Below are 18,989 nucleotides of genomic sequence, written 5' to 3'. Positions count from 1 at the left end.
TCAAACGTCACTTCCCTATGGTGCAAACATCAAAACTTTGCTATTTTGGCTTTCAGAACTACGCAGTCCCTTAAAATACCTATGGTTACCATACACAGTCTCTTACCATGACCTATGGTTACCGTCCGCGGTCCCTTACCATGACCTATGGTTACCATACACAGTTTCTTACCATTACCTATGGCTTCGGTACAGAGTCCCTTACCGTTACCTATGATTACCATACACAGTCCCTTACCATTACCCATGATTACCGTCTCTGCATCAGCATACTCCGGGCTCACTATGACCATGGTATATGTCATACTATGTATATGTCTATGTCCTATATGTGTATATGTCATAGTTCAGCACCACACCCACCCTAGCCTGTGGAAATATTATCCACTCCCCACTTCTACGAGGTGGAGTTTTTCAGATTCCACATCTGAGTGATTTCACACAGCACTCCTCTTCTTTTTATTCTCAGCTTATTTCACTGAAAGTAACATCCTCTAGTTCCATCCACATTGTTACACACCACATGGATTCCCTCTTTGTATGGCTAAATAGTATCCCTGTGTGTATATGTAGACAGTATTCCGTGCATATATGTAGACAGTATTTCCATGTGTCTATGTAGACAGCATTCCCAAGTGTATATGTAAACAGTATTCCCAAGTGTATATGTAGACAGTATTATTCCTGAGTGTCTATGTAGACAGTATTCCATGTGTATATGGAGACAGTATTCCATGTGTATATGTAGACAGTATTCCATATGTATATGTAGACAGTATTCCCAAGTGTCTATGTAGACAGTATTCCCAAGTGTATATATAGACAGTATTTCCATGTGTATACGTAGACAGTATTCCCGAGTGTAGATGTAAAAAGTATTCTGTGTGTATATGTAGACAGTATTCCCAAGTGTATATGTAGACAGTACTCCCATGTATATATGTAGACAGTATTCTCATTTGTATATATAGACAGTATTCTCGTGTGTATATATAGTCACATGTGTGTATATATATATGTTTAAAAGTACAGAGTATCTCCATGTGTATATGTAGACAGTATCCCCATGTGTATATGCAGACAGTATCCCCTTGTGTATATGTAGACAGTATTCCCGTGTGTATATGTAGACAGTATATATAATATATATATTATATATACACAGTATGGCCATGTGTATATGTAGCACGTTTTCCACCTACATTTATCAGTTATACCTGGGGAATGTCCATTTCTTGGCTATTGTGACTAATGCTGCAATAATAATGGGAATGCAGATATTTCTTCAACATACAGATTTCATTTCCTCTGGATTCATACATAGTTGTACAACTGCTGGATGATACTGTTATTCCATTTTAAATTTTTTTACTACAAACGTTCAACATCACTCATCAGGGAAATGTAAATCAAAACCACCTCACTCCAGCAAGAAGAGCTATCATCAAAAAGACAAGAGATCCAAGTGGGGGAAGGGAACCTTAGCACATTGTGGGCGGAAATGTAAATTAGCACAACCATTATGGAAAACCACTGTTTTAACACGGGCTGCAGGGAACTCTCATATAAAGCCAGCTGCCTTACGTGTGAGCCAGCCCCAACCTGGGTGGTAACACCTGTCAGATGAAACAGGGGCCTTTATATCAGCAGGTGGAGCAGAAATAACATCAATGTGTTTACGCCGCAACTGTTCTGTGAGGAACACACACACACCCATCCTCGGGGTCACTGATGCGGCAGCCTTGTCCAAACTCCAACACAGCTGTCTTCTGACTCTGATTCACATGCTGGAAATATCTGTCAGTCTGCTCACCCACTAAGCAGGCTCCTGCTCTCTGAATCTCTGCAGGACTTACCACATCTCCAAATGCTAGCACTGACCTACAGTACTTAATAAACAAGACTAACCACTTCTTTACCAACCAACAATCATTCTTGCCATCTTGACCCTTCAGGCTACAATCGCCAACATTCATATAGATACTTGCCAAACCTACATGGTCCAGGACGGCGGCTCTAGTCAGAGGTCCGCCCGAAGCGGCTTCCTTGAGCTCAGGCTCCACCATTGTCTCTCTTTCCTGATCCTAAGAGCAAGACACAAAACATTCCCCTTTCGCTGTCCTGCCTGGCAAGCTGAGGTGTTTGGCCTCTGCTACCTGTCTAGCCAGGGCACACTGACCTGACACAGCCTTTCTCCTTCACTGCACAGGCTAACACTCCCCTGCCATACCTCCCAAGTCTGGAGTTAGGAATAAAGCAAGGAGCAGTCCTCTGACGTTCATCACCTACTAGTGGTTCATGCTGTCCACAAAATACAAAAAGGAGGAAAAGACCCCAAGGCCAGCCCTCCGGCACTACCCCAGGCTATCTTTGTTGTTATTGAAACAGTCTGTAACATCTTTTAGCTCTGATATTCCAAGTATGAATTTTCAAAAATGAACTCAAATATCTCCTACCCAATGTAATACTCTTAAATAAATAATAGTAATAAAAATTACACACCACTTTACAGTACTACATGGTAAAACTCAGAATCTATGTCAAGTACCTTTGTGGAACTTCCTACTTCTCCAGTATTTCATATTCCGAGTATCTCAAGAAACAGTCTTGAGAAACAAATTTCCCCCCAATCCATATAAAAATTCTTAGCAGACACACAGCTCAACAGCACTCAATGCACCACTCTTGAATTTTGATAAATCTATCACCATCTCCACTTGCTGAAGCCCAAGGCTATGATGCCAAATTCTTATGCAGCTCAAGAACAAAAGGAGACATAACTAGCTGGCGCTACAGAATGGACAGGGTGACAATTCCAACCCCCAGGATTGTCCTTGTCTACTAAGGAGCCCTCGATTATCTTCAGAGATGCCAAGTGCCAGCTTAGGGTCCCTCCCTACCCTGTCCTCCAGTCACACAGCAAAAATCTCTGTCACTTCTATTCTGGGGATGCAGCTAATAGGAACAGCTGTGTCAGACTGAGTATTTAAAAAGGCAAGCCAGCACTCAATAGTGAAGCAATCCGTGGCTTAAACTCCAAAGCCTGTATAGTTACCACATGATACACACACTCTGGCCCCAAATCAACATACACTGAGGAAGAACTGGAAATACCAACATAGATAGTCAAGGCCTTTCCAAATATTACTTGATTCCTCGCCAGCTAGATTTTTAAAAATACCTTAGCCCATAAGATAGTCTTAACATTGCCAGGCATGGTGGTGGCACACACCTTTAATCCCAGCACTTGGGAGGCAGAGGCAGGTAGATCTCTGTGAGTTTGAGGCCAGCCTGGTCTACAAAGCAAGTTCTAGGACAGCCTGGGCTGTTGCATAGAAAAACCCTAGCTTGAAAGAACTAAAGAAAAAATAGTCTTGACGATAATTAATACAGATCTGCAAAACGAATAAAAATAACAGCATAAAATTTCAGTCCTCCGTTTTAGTAAGATATTAACTTTCAAGATGGAATCTAAGATGTGACAGTTTCAAGCAAATATAATTTAACTGGACAATTTTTGGGGGTCAACTCAAAGTTGAAATCACTAAATAGTGAATTATGAGGGCCATTCTCCAATATCACCACTGCGTTGTCAGAGGTCCTGCTTACCGTCTCTAGTGCTAATCCGCTTTATCAAAGTTCTTAAGCCTTAGAACACTGTAGCACACTTCAGAGTGAACTCACAACATAAACGGTAATAGAAACTCATAATTCCAAGTGGTTAATTAACTAAACCTGATCTAGATACATTTCTGGGACTTAAAAAAAAATGAGATTTTATTTAAAATTTTAAAAATCATACTTCCGTTGAAAATCTAAATTTCCAGTTTCCCTTTGAAAAGTCAGCTTTGGCACCAGGCCAACATTCCTCTGCAGCAACCATTAGCAAAAGTGGGAAGGGGTGTCCCATTCCAGCTGCGTGTGAGGCTTTCCAGACTGCAGGCCATGCACACCTCAGAACATGTACACACCAGCAGCTATACTCTGTGGGCATTGGAACTGGAAGTGGACACTGGGCTGAGCAACTGTATCTACCCCTTGACCTGGTCAGCTCCAGGGGCATCACCACCACCAACCACGACCCCCAGAGTCGGCTCTATTTCTTGTCTCACACGTCTTTGATCACTGGCTAACTTCTAGAATGTCACTGTAGGCTGAACATTTATCCTGAAATGTAGTATTAAGCTAGATGGGTTCTACCTCATTTTGACTGAGCACTGGCAGATTCAGAGTTCTGAAACTAATGTGAGGGCCAGGGAAGAGTCGGTCGGAGCACGTGTTAAACCCGCTGGTCAGATGAACGGAACTTTCTTCACCGCCCAAGGACACCTTTCTGCTCCTTTGGGTTGACCTGAAAGCGCCTGCCTATCTCTCATCAGCCGTTGGCACATCACGCTTGCTCTGGACTAGACGGAATGATGACAACAGGTGTTGTCGGGAACCTGGACAGTACCGCAAAGGATTCTGTTAGAGGGCCTTGCTCTACACAGGCACAGAACACTATCAAGCTGGCAGCATTTTGCTCCCTACAGAGACAACTGGGCGATCTGCAGGCTTCTTTTGTCTCAATGTTTAGATTGAGGCGTTGCTAAAGCCCTCTTCCAGGCAATGCGACCCCCTGAGAGCAAGAGTTAAAGTTCTCTTCAACTCCTTGGCGATCACTCATCTTCAATGTTTTGCCTGTCTTTAGCTCCTGGTGCCTACTGAAAAGAAACTGAACAGTCAGCCAAAAAAGTTTGTGCCCACTAACAGAGATCTTCTAAGTTGTCCCTCAGGAAGCCTGACCACTAACACTTCACTAGCCAGGCCACACACCAACTCTAAGAGACAGAGGGCAGCTTCCAGCCAGGAAAACAGGACTACCCTTGGAGGGGGCAGAGAAGATGCTGCATTTAGTGGAAATGCCCTGAACACAGCCAGTGAGAGCCTAGTCCCTCTGATGCCCTAGTGAGGACCCCTAAGACTTCTCCTTCCCTGACCAGCCACTCCCCAAGGCTGCGGTGTTCTCAGTGGAACAGTCATGGGATGGCATCCCCCACGTCTAGCATGCTGACTGGCACACACTTACTTATCTAAAGGATGCTGAAAAGGTTCTGAAGAACCCAAGGGCTAGACTGAAGTCATATACAAGACATCCCTTTTTCCCAGTCCCTCGGAAGAGATCCCGAGATGTTAATAATAGTCACAGCCAGGTACGCTGGCCTTTACCTGCTTATATCTGCAAGGCTCACCTACTTTTACTAGGTGCAACCTACTATGTGCCCCATTTGATAGAAAACAAAACTGAGATTGCCTTTAATCCCAGCACCGGAGCTTTATAAAGGAATTCTAGGCCAGCCTAGTCTACATAATGAGTTCCAGAACAGTCAAGGACATACAGTGAGAACTTGTCTAGCAATAAAAGGGAAGAAAGACACTGATGCTTACAAAGTTAAGCAGCTTGCCAAGTTCACAGTCAGACTGTCTGCCAGGCTAAGGCCTTCGTCACACTGTTGCCACTTGATGCATACTCCCTCAACTCAAGGAGGGTCCTGAGCAGAGGCAACAGGCCCTATCCCTAGGGAATTCACAGTGTCGTAAGGAATAAGCCAAGGTTAAATGTTACAGGTGCCACCAGAGTTGATCCTGGAGCAGGGGACATAAGGCCCGTTACAGTCCCTGAAAAACAAGGGCACAGAAGACCCCCTAGAAGATCAGAAGGACCCTTCTTCTGAGACTCAGAAGGAAGAACACCTTTCTCAAGAGCCAGAGGAAAGGGGATCACAGCCTGGCAAGGCAGCCCCAGCCCTGGAGGATACAGGGTAGAAATGGTGGAGATGGGTAACAGCTCTCGTTCTTCTCTGGGCACTTTCTGCAGCACTGGCCTCATCGCAGAGGGGCTACGTGGACAGGAAAGGCAGCTCTCTAAGAGGGGTCCAAGTGGCCGGTCCCCCCAGAACACTCACAACCTGCTGCAGAAACATCACACATGCTTAGAAGACATATGACTCAGACATATCACACATACAAGGGGCCTAACAGGAAAGCAAGGGACATGAAGGCATCCTCAGGAAGACACAAACCTTGGAGAAATACCAAAAAGTTTTGCCAGGCATAAAAAGGGTGCAGGGGATTTGGGGCAGGAAAAAAATGGCTCCATTAAGGTAAAGAGTTCAAAGAAAAAGAAAAACATACTGAGGAACGTGTATATGATTGAACAAGCACATGGCACAACGGCAGGTATGGACTGAATTCGCTCACCACTTCCACACATGCGGCTCTGGAGAACATTCCTGCCCAGCTGGAGGGCACATGGGCGCTGCGACAGGCGAGGCATCCAATGGCCGTCCTTCACAGGCTGTAGGCCTGACCGTGGGCCGGCACTTCTCAGAGCATGCCGTGAGAATGGACAGAGTAGGCATCCCCCCAGCAGGCCACTTTGAGAATGGACAACAGATCTAGACTGCCAGCACTTTCTACATGTAAAACTGGGCATACAGCCATGAGACGACGTGACAGGAATGACAGAAAGAAGCTACATTGTCCGACCAAAAGCTGTCCCATGTCAGGGTCATATGACCTAGGGTGCACTGTGGATCTTATTTGTGCACAGTCCTGTGACTACCAAACCACTAACTGCATTGTGCATGGGGAATTAGGTGTTACTTTGTTAAATGCTTGAAGAATATTCCACCGCTTTTTGTTTTTTGGTGCTGGGGATCACACCCACAGCCCTTTTACAAGCAAGGAAAGTACCCAACCATTAAGCTGTACCCCAAGCTCTGCTTATTTTTTCATTTTTAATCATGTGTGTTTGTGTGGATGTGTCCGTGTGTATAAAGGTGCCTATGGAGTCCAGAAGAGGAGGCTGGACTCCTGGAGCTGGAGCTCCTGGAGGTCTTGACTACCAGACAGACGTCTGTACAGAAGACAGACTGCAGTCCTCTGGAATAGTATATGCTCTTAGCTGCTACGTCATCTCTCTGGCCCCACACACTGTATTTTTATAACCTTTTAGTAATAAGTACCTGAAATATTTGACCCAGATCTCTACTTCTGATGGGGAGGGAAAATATGGAGGAGGAGGCGGTCAAAATGCAGGTTCCTCGGCCCTCATTTCTAGGACTGGGTAGAGCCAGGGAACACCTAATTTTTTTTATAACAGCCCCAAGAGATTTTGACCCAAATGGACTCAGCCACACTGTGGAAAGCACTGCAGCGACAACATGGAAACTGTGACAATTTAAATGAGGAAGTGATGGGCAAGGACCACACTTTCCAAGATCGCCAGTGGACTTGTCTGTTAGTGTCAGAGACAGGGCCCGCGGACGATGGTTCTTAAGAGTGACTAGGAAATAGGAAGGTGACAGGGGAAGGAAGAGTCAACTCCTCTCTCCGGCTGTTGAGGGGACAAAGCGGTGGCTGGAGCGCATCCTGTATCTTCAGGAATGGGAAGTAACTCAGTGTCCCTCCAGATCTACTCCCGGCTCTGTCCTGTGCCTCCTGAGCATCACCCCATCCTCTGAAAGAGACCCCAGCAACAAACCCAAGGACGGGGAGAAGGGGAGAGATGCCATCGCCCTCAGATTCACTCCAGGTTGAGCCCTTAGCTAGGGACCGTAACTCCTTCCCTCCTTCAAGTGTCCCTGCTCCTGACCCGCTTTCCTCCTGGGGCTCTGCCCCTACACACGGTGCAACTGGCCTGGGAATCCCATCATTCCCTGCTGCTTTCACAGGCCTACCACATCTTCCTAAGCACTGCTTACTACCTACTTCAATCTGTCTCCTACCAAAACCTGAGGGGTACCAGCAACAGCAGGCAGAAAGTACATATCAGAAGCCTGCCAAACCTACAATGCTCCTGGAGCTCAAATAAGGAACCGGTCACATAAACGAAGTCATTAAGGGGCCTATCTGTAGGTGCTGGGCTGGGAAGAATGGCTCGTTTTCTGATCAGCAAAGAGAGGGATGTATCGTTGGTGACATGGAGAAGCAAGGAGGACATGCCATGCCTCCTGAATCCCAACTCTTAACACTCCACACGTCGGCTTTTCCAAACGTTGAACAGCGACTAAAGGGGGCTTCACTCTTCACCCATCTCGTTCTCAGCGTCACCGAATGCTCTCTCTTCAGAGGCACACATTTGTGCCTTGTTTTGAAAGAAATCCGACCAAATTCAATCGTGGCAGAATCCTACCTGTTGAACTCAACCGCAAGCAAAAGCTGTGTGAGCTACTTGAGTACTTCAGGTCAGCAGCACCGGACCTAATAAACAGGTACCAGGGTTGTCTGCACCTAGACAGGCAGGACCATTGGAAGGAACACTATCAAGTCACTAAGATCTCTGAAACAGTAAGGAAGCAGCAGAAACAAGCTGAACTCCAGATTCACAAGGAGACTGGAATCCTACTTTAATCACTGTCTGGATACAAAACTTGACCAGAGAGAGCGTCCTAGTGCCCTTTGCTAAGGAAGTCCTGAAGATTAAGAGTGCAGTTCTCAAAACAAAAACATAAAATTGCAATTAAGTATTTCATAATAGAGGAGACACTGTGTGTCAAATGTCTAAGGGAGCCAGGCTGTTCCACAGATTACATTTTTACAATAGTCTTTGAGCATGTAGCATACAGTGACTCTGATTTTACAGAGGAGGAAATGTGGACTTTAGAAGGCACAGTAGAGCCCAGTGTGTGGAGATGCGCACCTTTGATTCCAACACTAAGGAGGCAGAGGCAGGCAGATCTCTGAGTCTGAGGCCAGCCTGGACTACAGAGTGAGTTTCAGGACAGCCAGGACTACAGAGACCCTGTCCCAAAAAATAAAAACAAACAAACAAACAAACCCTAAAGCAAGAGAAAGAGAGAATGAGTAACTTCCCAAAATCAAGCAGTGGGCAAAGCAAGGCCCCCACCCTGCACAGAGAACCCCACGCCACTGCCGTGCATTGACCCTTTCTGTTAATGAAGAGAGCTGAGCACGGTACAGGGACCCTACGTTTAACAGCATTTCCAGGGGGTGTGCCTTCTCCATTAAGTTAAACTTCAGGCAACTTCAACTCTTCACTACTGAAACTTCCTCAAATTACTAGTCCACTTTCCTCCCTTGACTTTTGATTTACAGCCCTCCACATTTCAGGCCTTTTTATCAGTTCCTAAACACACAGTTATGGAATTTAAACTAAGGTCAGCACACACTTTATACAGGAAGTAACATTTCTATAAAGTGGTATTTCTAGAACTGTTAACGAACAGGGTGATTCCTGACTGGAAGGCATCTTCCACAGAGGCTGTCACTGGTTCCTGGTTCTTGTGATGGAGACGGACCTCACAAGTAGAAAATTGGTCAAGCTCTTCAGCAGTGGGCGGAGCAAGAGAGAGAAGCTCACTCTGCAGCTCAGAGCTAACCCTAGAGCGGGCAATTTTAGCTCCGCTCCCTTGACCGCATCGACCTAGAAAACGGTCCTTTCCCTTCCTCCATCTGTGAACGGATTCATCAGAGTTCACACCTGTCAGGGGACTTGAAAAGCCAGTCTTAAGCTAACTCTCCCCTAAAACACCACTTCTTTGGTTGTCTGTGTGCGTGGTACAGGGACTTAAGGGAAAAAGTGAAGCAATAAACTGACCCAAACGGAGCCAAGATTTTATAGCCTTCCCACTTGTCTCTGTTACACACATGAGTGCATGTGCACACACACACATTCACTATAAACACACACATGTGCACACACACACACATGCATTCATATACACACACATACACAAACGAACACGCTTCCCCTATCCCAAGCCTGATCACGAGCACACCAACATTTGGAACTTTAGACAGTTCTTTCTTATTCTCACCTTCACTGCCAAGAAGATCAGAGAATCAGTTCGAAAACAAAGATACATTCAAAGTATTTCCCCCACGTGAAAGCCACAAAATATGCTGACATGTTATGCCAATACTCAAGAGCACACACAGGGGCATGAGAATTCAGATTAGACTTCCGACTCCTGAAGGTGTGTGGATTCTACTGAATGGCGTAGAAGACACAGCAAAGTTTCGCAAACTCTTGAGAGTTGGGTATTACGGTTACCCCTGGACTCTGCGAAACTCGGTCACTCCTAACCATTCTTCCCCAGCCATCTTTTTCCTACTTCCTTCAAACCTTCCAAACCACCACAAGTCCCCACCTCATCTTCCCCGTCTCAAGAATCTGTCACATAATCTATAACACTCCTGTGTCAAGAAGGCTGTTCCAGGGCTCATCTCCAACCAGCCTTCTGCCTAGAGTACTCTCCTGGATCTTTACCCCAGTTTCAGAGTAGAAATTACAGCATCGTGGGGAGTAAGAAGGGAGAAAAAAAGGGACGGTAAAGGGGGTCACAACCAGAAATCTCATGACACCTCAGAGCAAAACAAAGCAGATGTAATAGAGGGTATAAAATGGTGAAATATATATATAGTTTGATCACCTGGGGCATTGTTCTTAGGTTCATTTTGGTACTTGCTGTGGAGATTAAAACAGCACATCAGCAACTTATAAGGAACACAAGCCCCATGATACGAAGACACCTGATCTCTCCTGGGTCTCACAAGGTTGTTCCTTTCCTTTGGCACAGCTAGTGTTCAGATGGTTCCTTCCTCAAACCCCACTCTCTACACATTCCTTTAGTCAGATCTCCAGAAATACACTAGAAATAAAGTCACTGGGAAAGCAGGCCCTAGAGAGCCTGGCACTTCCTATCTTAAAGAATCTTAAAGTAGCTAGGCGGTGGTGGCACACGCCTTAATTAAAGGCGTTAGAAGGCAGAGGCAGGAGGATCTCTGTGAGTTCGTAGACCAGCCTGGTCTACAGAGTTAAGTTCCAGGACAGGCTTCAAAAGCTACAGAGAAACTCTATCTTGGAATAAAAAAGAAGAAGATAAAAAAAATAAAAAATAAAAAAAAGAAGAAGAAGAGAGGAAGAGGATGAAGTGGAGAAGGAGGAGGAGAAGGAGAAGAAAAAGACGAATCTTGTCACCTCCCAGACTCCGTGATTTAATTTAAATTTAAGGACTACTGAACCCAACACCACTTCTGCTACCTCAAGGTCATTCAGGAATTCTTTGAAAAGAAAAAAATTCAGGAGTCTAAGGCAAGATTTTCTGCTCCTCCGCCTTTGCCTGACAACATAAAATCTCTTCCTGCTACCTCAGACGCAAGGGGCACTCTTAAGTTCTAAGCGTATCAAGTCGACACAATATTAAAAGTTCCCATTTTATTACTCCCTAAAACAACTGCTCTTATAATTGCCTAAATTTTCTAAACACTGTTAATTGGCACACACCAAATGAACACACTGGCGAGTTAGACTTCTTCACTTCCTGGCTTGCTCCCTCCCTCCCCCTACTGAATTACATTATTTGACTACAGCCAAGTCTTGGGATTTCTTTCAGCTTGGATTCAACTATTCACGTTCTAAGACTCTTCTAGTTGTCTTAACTTTAAAATGTCTGTCTAACTTTATCATGTGAGGTTTTAATGACTCCAAGAACTTGGCTAATGTCTTAAGAGTCAATTCTTTGGTATTTCACGGAAATAACCATCGCTACGAAAAGTACAGATTGTGTGGTATTAACTTAATAGTCTTACAACTTGCTTACCACATAGCCAACAACTGTATTATACAAATGACCATATAAACTCGGGGTTCTAAAGCTTAAGAGTACCCCAGAGGATAAAGACTGTCTAAGGTGCCAAGTCAAAGTCACACTCTCAATTCAAGTCACCTTGCCTTGATCCTGCATACTTAAGTTCCACAAACAACTTTCTCTGGATTGCTGAGAAGTTTAAAGGAGCTAAGTAATACTAGATTGCTTTTAAAAGTTTTAATCCTTTACATAAATTTAAAAGTATCAGCACAGCAGGGCTACGCCAGAGAGAATACACAAGTATCTGTCTCCCAAAAGGATGAAAAGGTAAAAGTCTCCCTCTCGCTTCTCCATTAGAAAGAAAAATTTCGCAACAGATCCTGCCCTCTGCTTGCTGGTAGGCTGGCAACAACCTATTTAAGTCAAAGATGCAACACACAAGGTCACGTGCCACAATTCCATTTAGAAAATAGTGAGACTCCCCTCACAGGACTGAGAACACGCAAAGCCTTTGGTTCTGATCAACTTAATACACAAAGCCTAATGCTGTAAAATAAAGAAAGCATTTCCCTTGGAGCATCTCACTCGAATAACCTGCTAGCCTGATACACATCCCACCTGCTGTACAAGGTGTGTGGGGGACGGGTATTCACTATTAATCGGAAGTTGAGGGTGAAATGAAGGAAAGAATACAGAGCTAAACTCTGGGCAGAATTCTTTAACCCTTCTTCGACATCATTCAGTGTGTTGTATGTTAAACAGTGAACCACAAGGGGTTGAGCTCGGATGTCACCTCCAGCTTAAGTCCGGAGAGGGAGGGATTCTGTATTGCAGAGGAAATCCTTAAGATATCAAAAGCAGCTAGTCAAGCTGAGGACCGCGAACCAGTATCCCTTGGGAAGTGCGAACGCCTCCAGAGCAGAAATAATGTTAAGCAAGATCTCCAGAGTCAATTACCTTCAGCCCTGGGGCGAGACCGACTACCTAACCGGACCCCACCAACAACTTTCCCAGACCTCTCTCAGGACGTACCTCCAAAGTTCCTTTGCTCAATAAAAATGGCGCTGCTTTCTCCATCCCAATACTGTTTATTTCTCAGTAATCCTGGGGCCCTTTAAACAATCAAATTCTACTGGCCTCATTTAAATGCCAGCCTTCCCTAGTGTCAAACGCTTCTCTGAGGGTAGGGTGAGGGGACAGGATGGCTGCTCCTAGCCACAGCTGCAACTTTTTCACCAGAAACCTAGGCATCATGAACTCACTTTGACTTTTCTTCAGAACCTGCCTTCCCCCAAACTGTTGCCTCTCGGTCTCTCCAGTCACACTTCAATGCAAACTGTCCCCAAGTGCAGGACCTCTTAAGCCCCATCCATCCACGCCGTATCCTGGGCACTCGGCACTCAGATCATCCTCAGCCTCCCGGAGCAAATACCCCGCAGCCGTCCCCGGGTCCACCGTCCCCGGGTCCACCGACCCCGGGACTCCGGGGTCCGGCGCCCGGTGTCCGGGAAGCGACAGCATGCACACGCGCACGTCTGTCTAGCCCTCCCCGGCGGGCTGTCGCCGAGCCTCCGCCCGCGCCCACCCCCGCCCGGGGCGGCGATGGGGGGGGCTGGGTGGGCACTGAGGCACCAGTCAGAGCGACAGGCGAAGGGACAAGGCCAGCTGCGCGCCCCCGCCCCGCCGGGAGCCGGGCACAGCAGCCCCGGTCCCAGCCCCCACCCTACTCCCGCCCGGGTGGCACCACAGCCGGCAGGGGCGGCCAGGGCACGACGCCCCGGACGCCGGTACCTGATCGATGGGCAGCTGCACGGCGTTGCTGAGAGGCTGCAGCAGGGTGGAGCCCGTGGTGCTGCTGGTGGTGGCCATGGCCGGGCCTCGGCGCTGCGCCCGCCCGCCCGCTCCGGCCAGTCTCCGCTCGCCCTGAGCCCAGCTACGCCGACGATGGGGATGCAGCGGCGCGCCCGCCCCTCGGCCGCCCGCGGTCGAAGCCGCCGCGCGCGGGGAGGGGCCGCAGGCGGAGCCTCGTGGCCACGCCCACTGTTTGGCGCCCCGCCCACCCGCCCGCGCGCGGGGGGGGGGGGGGGGCTCACGCCGCCCGGCCGCCCGATTTCCAGTAGCTTCCAGCGCCCCCTCCCCACCTCGCGCACTCGCACGCCAGACAGCCCCGCGGCCCAATAGCGGCGCGGCGCCCTGACTCTCGCAGCCAATCAGAGGACGCCTGCCTCGCCGCACCCCTCCTCCGTGCCTAGAACGCGGGCGAGGGGCTGAGGCTCACCCGCGACTGTCGCCCGAGGGCGACCGAGAGTCGCGCTCGCCGGTGGGGGCGTGCGAAGGCGACTGCTTGCCTCTGCCTCTGCTCGCTTCCTGTCTCAGGAATGGTGGGCGCCGTCCCCACCCCTCCCTGGCGGAGACGGTGGACAACAAAGGGGCTCGGGGTGGCGGCCAGACAAAGAGAGGGGACTTGGAGGGACGCAGCGCTGGAGGAAGTTGGGAACAAAGCTAGGGGGCTGGGAGCTGCAGGGCGATGCACCACAAGGACCCTAAAACAAAAAGTGCCTTTTGTCTCCCGCGCTGCCCAAAGTTGCGGGCATCCGGGTGGTCCTGCCTAGCCCGCGCCCCGACCTGGGTCCGACGGGCCGCGCTGGGACGACACCCGCACCGCGCATCCAGCTGAGTGCTAAACAGGTCGGACCTGGGCAGCGCCCGAGGGAAAACCTGGGCAGCCAGTGGCCAGCATTAAAGGCCCCGCCTCCTCAGAGGAAAGGTTGCTGCTGGTAAGCATCCCTTCTTGCCCGGTGAGCATCTCTGCGTAGATGTGGATTCTGCTGCGTCCACACCTTCCATTCCGGGAGGGCTTCTCAGTGTGGCATCCCTCCAAAATGTGGTTCTTGACTCTAACGTAACGAAAGCAAGCCGTGTGAACACCTGGAAAATGCCCATCCCAACCTCTCAAAATCCACGGAATTGGAAGTGGGAGGTCGAAATAACTCGTGTTGAACGGAGGGGTTTAAACGTGGCTGTAAACACTGCTTTTAAAGGTAGACTTACTTGAGCCTCCACCACAGCCATGTGAGGTAGGTATTGTAACCACCCTCTAACAAGGAAATTTAATTTCAGAAAAAATTACATAACCAAGAGCTAAATAGCAGTAGTGGTGGGGGGTGGAATCCAAATATTTTAACCCCAGTTCACACCTCTTAAAAATAAGGCCCTTCACCCTAAGGCTTAACATTCATTCAGTAGCCATCAGCTACAGGTACACCACTTCCTCGAAAACCATTCTAGAGTCTTCAGTAGTAAGAGCACAAATAGTGCTTCGCTGTACCTGGCTGTGGCCTCAGCTGTCTCTGAAAAAGAGCTGGTTGAATTAAATGAATTGACTAATTCAACTGATGCTGTCCAGGTGGGTAGCTGAGTCTGAGTATGGTAGTTCTAGTCTATGATAGATAGAAGATGGAAAGAAAAAATTTAAATGAGATCTTTCCTTCTCGATGTAGTGTTGCAACTCTTCGGGACCCATTAGAAGGCAAACCTGTTCAATAATGCTAAAATAGCCCCCAAATCTAGACCTGTCTATTAATACAACCTTGAGGGAGGACCACTTTTCTTTTTTCTCTTTTCTCCACTTTGGCGAAGTGTAGAGGAAGTGTACAGGTGGTCCGACATACACACTGAGGGGAAGAAATTAAAATACCATCTCAGAAGCTTGAAAAGTGGGTGTTGGAAACATATTGCAACCTAAAGTAGGCAGCCTAAAGATACAGCCCTAGAACAAATACTGTCTACCAAAGCAAGTATGTCAGGCTGAATCTATGCTTTTAGAACATGACAAAACATAGTTTCCATTGTGGTGGCTGGGCCTTCCATCTGGTTAGCCTCTTGTCCCAAGGAAAGCAGGCAGAAGTAATAGTGAAAAGGTCAGGAAAGGGTTTTAACCAAAATGGCCACTTGGGAATGATGGAAGCTAAGCATTTCAGCCCATCTGTGGGGTAGTGGTACACACTTTTAAATAGAGGGGAAGTTAGGGCATGGGGAAGAAACGTGTATGATTAAGGACACCTGTGGTCTGGTCGACTGTCATCTCTGTTCTGGTTCTACAGAAATGGCCCGAGGTAAGCCCTTATTGCTTAGTGGAACTGTCAGGTTTGCTTTAGGGTGATGTCATGGGATAAACTGCCTGCCGGGTTCTGAGTTCCTGAGTCAGTGATGCCTGCGGGATTAAGACACGACTGGAGGGAGCTGGGAACATTTGGGGAGGTCTGAAACAAGACCCTGTGAAAGCTGACGGTTTGCTGTGCCTTTTGCCTTGAATGGGAGTGAAATCACTATTGCTGGTTCTTGGTTAACAAGCCAGCTGCACCGTGATCACGGAACTGATGAGATGGATGCCCTAGCTTAAGCCGATTTCCTTCCTCTACCTTTTAGGTTTTTCCAGCCCAGTCATGATGCCCCCACAGTGAAGAAAGCAATTTCCCTTATACAGTCTACCAATTCAAAAGCTAATCTCTTCAATAAATATCCTTATGGGCATATCCATAAATAGTTTTATTATTTATCTAGTCCTCCATTAACTCAGTCAAGTTGATGTATTAAATTAGCCATTCAAGAAAGGTAATGTAATTCCTTTTTTGTTTGTTTGTTTGTTTTCGAGACAGGGTTTCTCTGTAGCTTTGGAGCCTGTCCTGGAACTCGCTCTGTAGACCAGGCTGGCCTCAGACTCACAGAGATCCACCTGCCTCTGCCTCCTGAATGATGGGATTAAAGGCAGGCACCAGCACCACCCAGCAAGAAAGTTAATGTAATATTCTCTTAGAAAAGTATTCCATCTGGATTTAACTGATTTTCAGTCTATAGGTGTACTAAGGCATCAGGTGTGTGTGTCAACTGCACCTTACATTTTCAAGTACTTCATCTTTACGTTTCTAATAAGGAAACTTGAGATCCGTCTACGTTTTGAGCTATCAACTCAGTGATCAGAATATAAATTGGCCTCCTGACCAATATCTGTTAGTTAGACTAGGAGCCTTTAAATGAGAAACAACTCAACTAATTATATGTAATACCTCACTGTCCTGCCTAAGATAACCAACCTATTACAGCAATCCCCATGCCCCTAACTCTTAAAAAAAATATTGAACACTTACTATATTCAAGGAACTGTGTGAATGATCTAAAAAATAAATGATACTTTCAATCAAAAGACAAAATCATCTCATACATTAGATAGTAAAGTAAGGTCAGCCTTTAATGTAATAAGACAGTACTCTTCAAGAAGATACAAAAGTATGATTGGTAGTCAGAAGACCTGAATTTTATTTTTGGGGATTGTATCCAATAGCTATCAACTTCTGTATGCCCTGATTTTCCCATTGTTAAGTGTGGATAATGATAACTGTCCTACTTCACAAGAGTGACTGTGAGCTTGGTGTTAATAATAAATTTTAAAAATATTAGTAATATTTGTATTATTATTATAATACTAATAATAAGTGCTAAAGAGTTTTTAACGGAGAAATCACGTCGTTAGCACCATTACTCATTAACTTCATCATGACACCATTGACATCATTACTAACCAAAGCTGAAGAGTACTGAGCGCTTCTGATGGGTGACAAGTGACAAGATAGCAGTGTTCTTGTCTGGCTCCCTGGCCCTTGCCTCTGAAAATGGCTATGATAATTAAAGATTGCTACAATAAAATGTTCCCTTTCCAACTTATTTTTAACTTTGAATAAACCATTCAGAAGAAATGAATAATCTGCCAGGCTGCTTTTGTTGCGTAAAAGATGGTATGTGTCATGAAATTAGAGCTCTTGGGCAATTATTTTGCCTATTTTATACCCTTTATATCCTGGAATCACTTTCGAGATGAAGGCCATTGAACTACATACATAATAGGGTCTGCTAACTGGCTGGCACCCTGTAGCATTCACAAGGTAAGCTTAATCTGGGGAGGTCAGCCTCTAAGACCTAATATGCTCCAATTAGGAAATCACAAGGGAGACCGAACAAGAGGTCTGGGGCAGTAAAGATCCTGGCTCTCCAGAACCTGAAACCTAGGAGGTTGCTAACAGTTAACAGAACACTCACCTCCAATTAATTTCATTGCCTTCATTTTAAACGAACTGGGTGATTTCAGTGGTCCTCCTCTGTAATCGTATGATTCCCTCAACTTCTGGAGACTAATATTCAACCTAGATTTGACTTTATATTGAATTAGTTATGTTGGTTAATATCCAACCTTTATTTGACTGAGGGATACAAACAAAACTTTTTTTTTCTTGAGGAAAAAGCAGAAATTGTGGTTGCTCTGTAGGTTTCAGAGCTACTTCTAATTTACTGTTTTTCCAGTCAACATTTCTTCTCTGTGTTCTTCAGTGACCTGTAAAAATACTTACTTGGAATCTGTGTATCCTAGGGAAGTCATCTGTTTCCTTTTATTTTGCCTTATTTTTTTAATTTTATGTGTGTGGGAGTTTACCGGCATGTATGTCTATTCACCAGTTGTGTGCCTGGTGCCCTGGGGGGCAGAAGAGGGCTTTCCATCCCTCCGAACTGGAATTATAGATAGTTGTGAGCCACTGTCTGGCACTAGGAATTGAACCTGGGTCCTGGAAGAGTAGTTAGTGCTCTTATCACTGAGCCTTCTTTCCAGCTCCTGGCCTTTTCGTGTTTATTTGAGCGCGTTAAATCTGTTTTAAGCATAATACCTGTCTGCCCATAGTGACTTAGTGACCAGTAATCCCAGCACTTGGCGTGGGAGGTGGGCTTCAGCAGGAGGATTGCTATGACTTATAAAGTGAGTTGCAGGCCAACATGTGCTGTGGTGTGAGACCCTGTCTCAAAAAATTTTAAATTAATCTGTCAAGCTCTGTTTATGTTTTTTTGATGTAAAGATGCAGTCTGCAACCCCCAACCTTTGGTATTGAAACATTTCTGCTTCCACGGGGTGACAAAATGATAGTTGCATTCAAATTATATAGCATCCTATCTTTAAAGCATTAAAATCACCCCAAGTTGTACCATAATCACCATCCATTACCACCTGCAGCCTTTATTGAACTAGCCAGGATGCCTTGCTGTGCGGTGGTGGCGCACGCCTTTAATCCCAGAACTTGGGAGGCAGAGACAGGAGGATCTCTGTGGGTTCGAGGCCAGCCTGGTCTACAGAGCGATTCCAGGACAGGCTCCAAAGCTACACAGAAAACAAAAAAGAAAAAAAAAAACAGTGCTTCACTTTTCTCAGTTCTTACTAATGTTTCTGTTTATTTCTTTTAGTTGGGATTTTAAGTTCTCCTGAAATGTATTGTTGTATCACTGCTGTGCTAAACAGTGTGTCCTGTCCACTAAGAGAAGGGTCCACTAACCAACCCTCTGTCTGCTGCGGGATCC

At 46.3% G+C, this 18,989-nt stretch overlaps 1 protein-coding gene across 3 annotated transcripts in view; it reads right to left on the bottom strand.

The window, feature by feature from the left end:
• Mboat2 (membrane bound O-acyltransferase domain containing 2) overlaps nucleotides 1-13,587 on the bottom strand; it is a 128,448-nt gene extending 114,861 nt beyond the window's left edge. For 2 of the 3 annotated variants that reach the window (XM_041630222.1, XM_041630223.1), the window contains exon 1: nucleotides 13,386-13,587. In XM_041630222.1, coding sequence (XP_041486156.1) covers nucleotides 13,386-13,463 — 78 coding nt within the window. In that variant the 5' untranslated portion in view covers nucleotides 13,464-13,587. Of the gene's footprint in view, nucleotides 1-12,856; nucleotides 12,885-13,385 lie in introns of those variants that run through there. The other variant, XM_041630225.1, reaches the window with a different exon arrangement.
• Nucleotides 13,588-18,989: the final 5,402 nt, after the last annotated feature.

The sequence above is a fragment of the Microtus oregoni genome, unplaced genomic scaffold (assembly GCF_018167655.1).
Source record: "Microtus oregoni isolate MIOR12 unplaced genomic scaffold, Mior012 000034F_ref0000314, whole genome shotgun sequence".
Lineage (NCBI taxonomy): Eukaryota > Metazoa > Chordata > Mammalia > Rodentia > Cricetidae > Microtus > Microtus oregoni.
The sequence above is the reverse complement of the archived record's forward strand: the minus strand, read 5'-3'. Positions and strand labels throughout refer to the sequence as shown.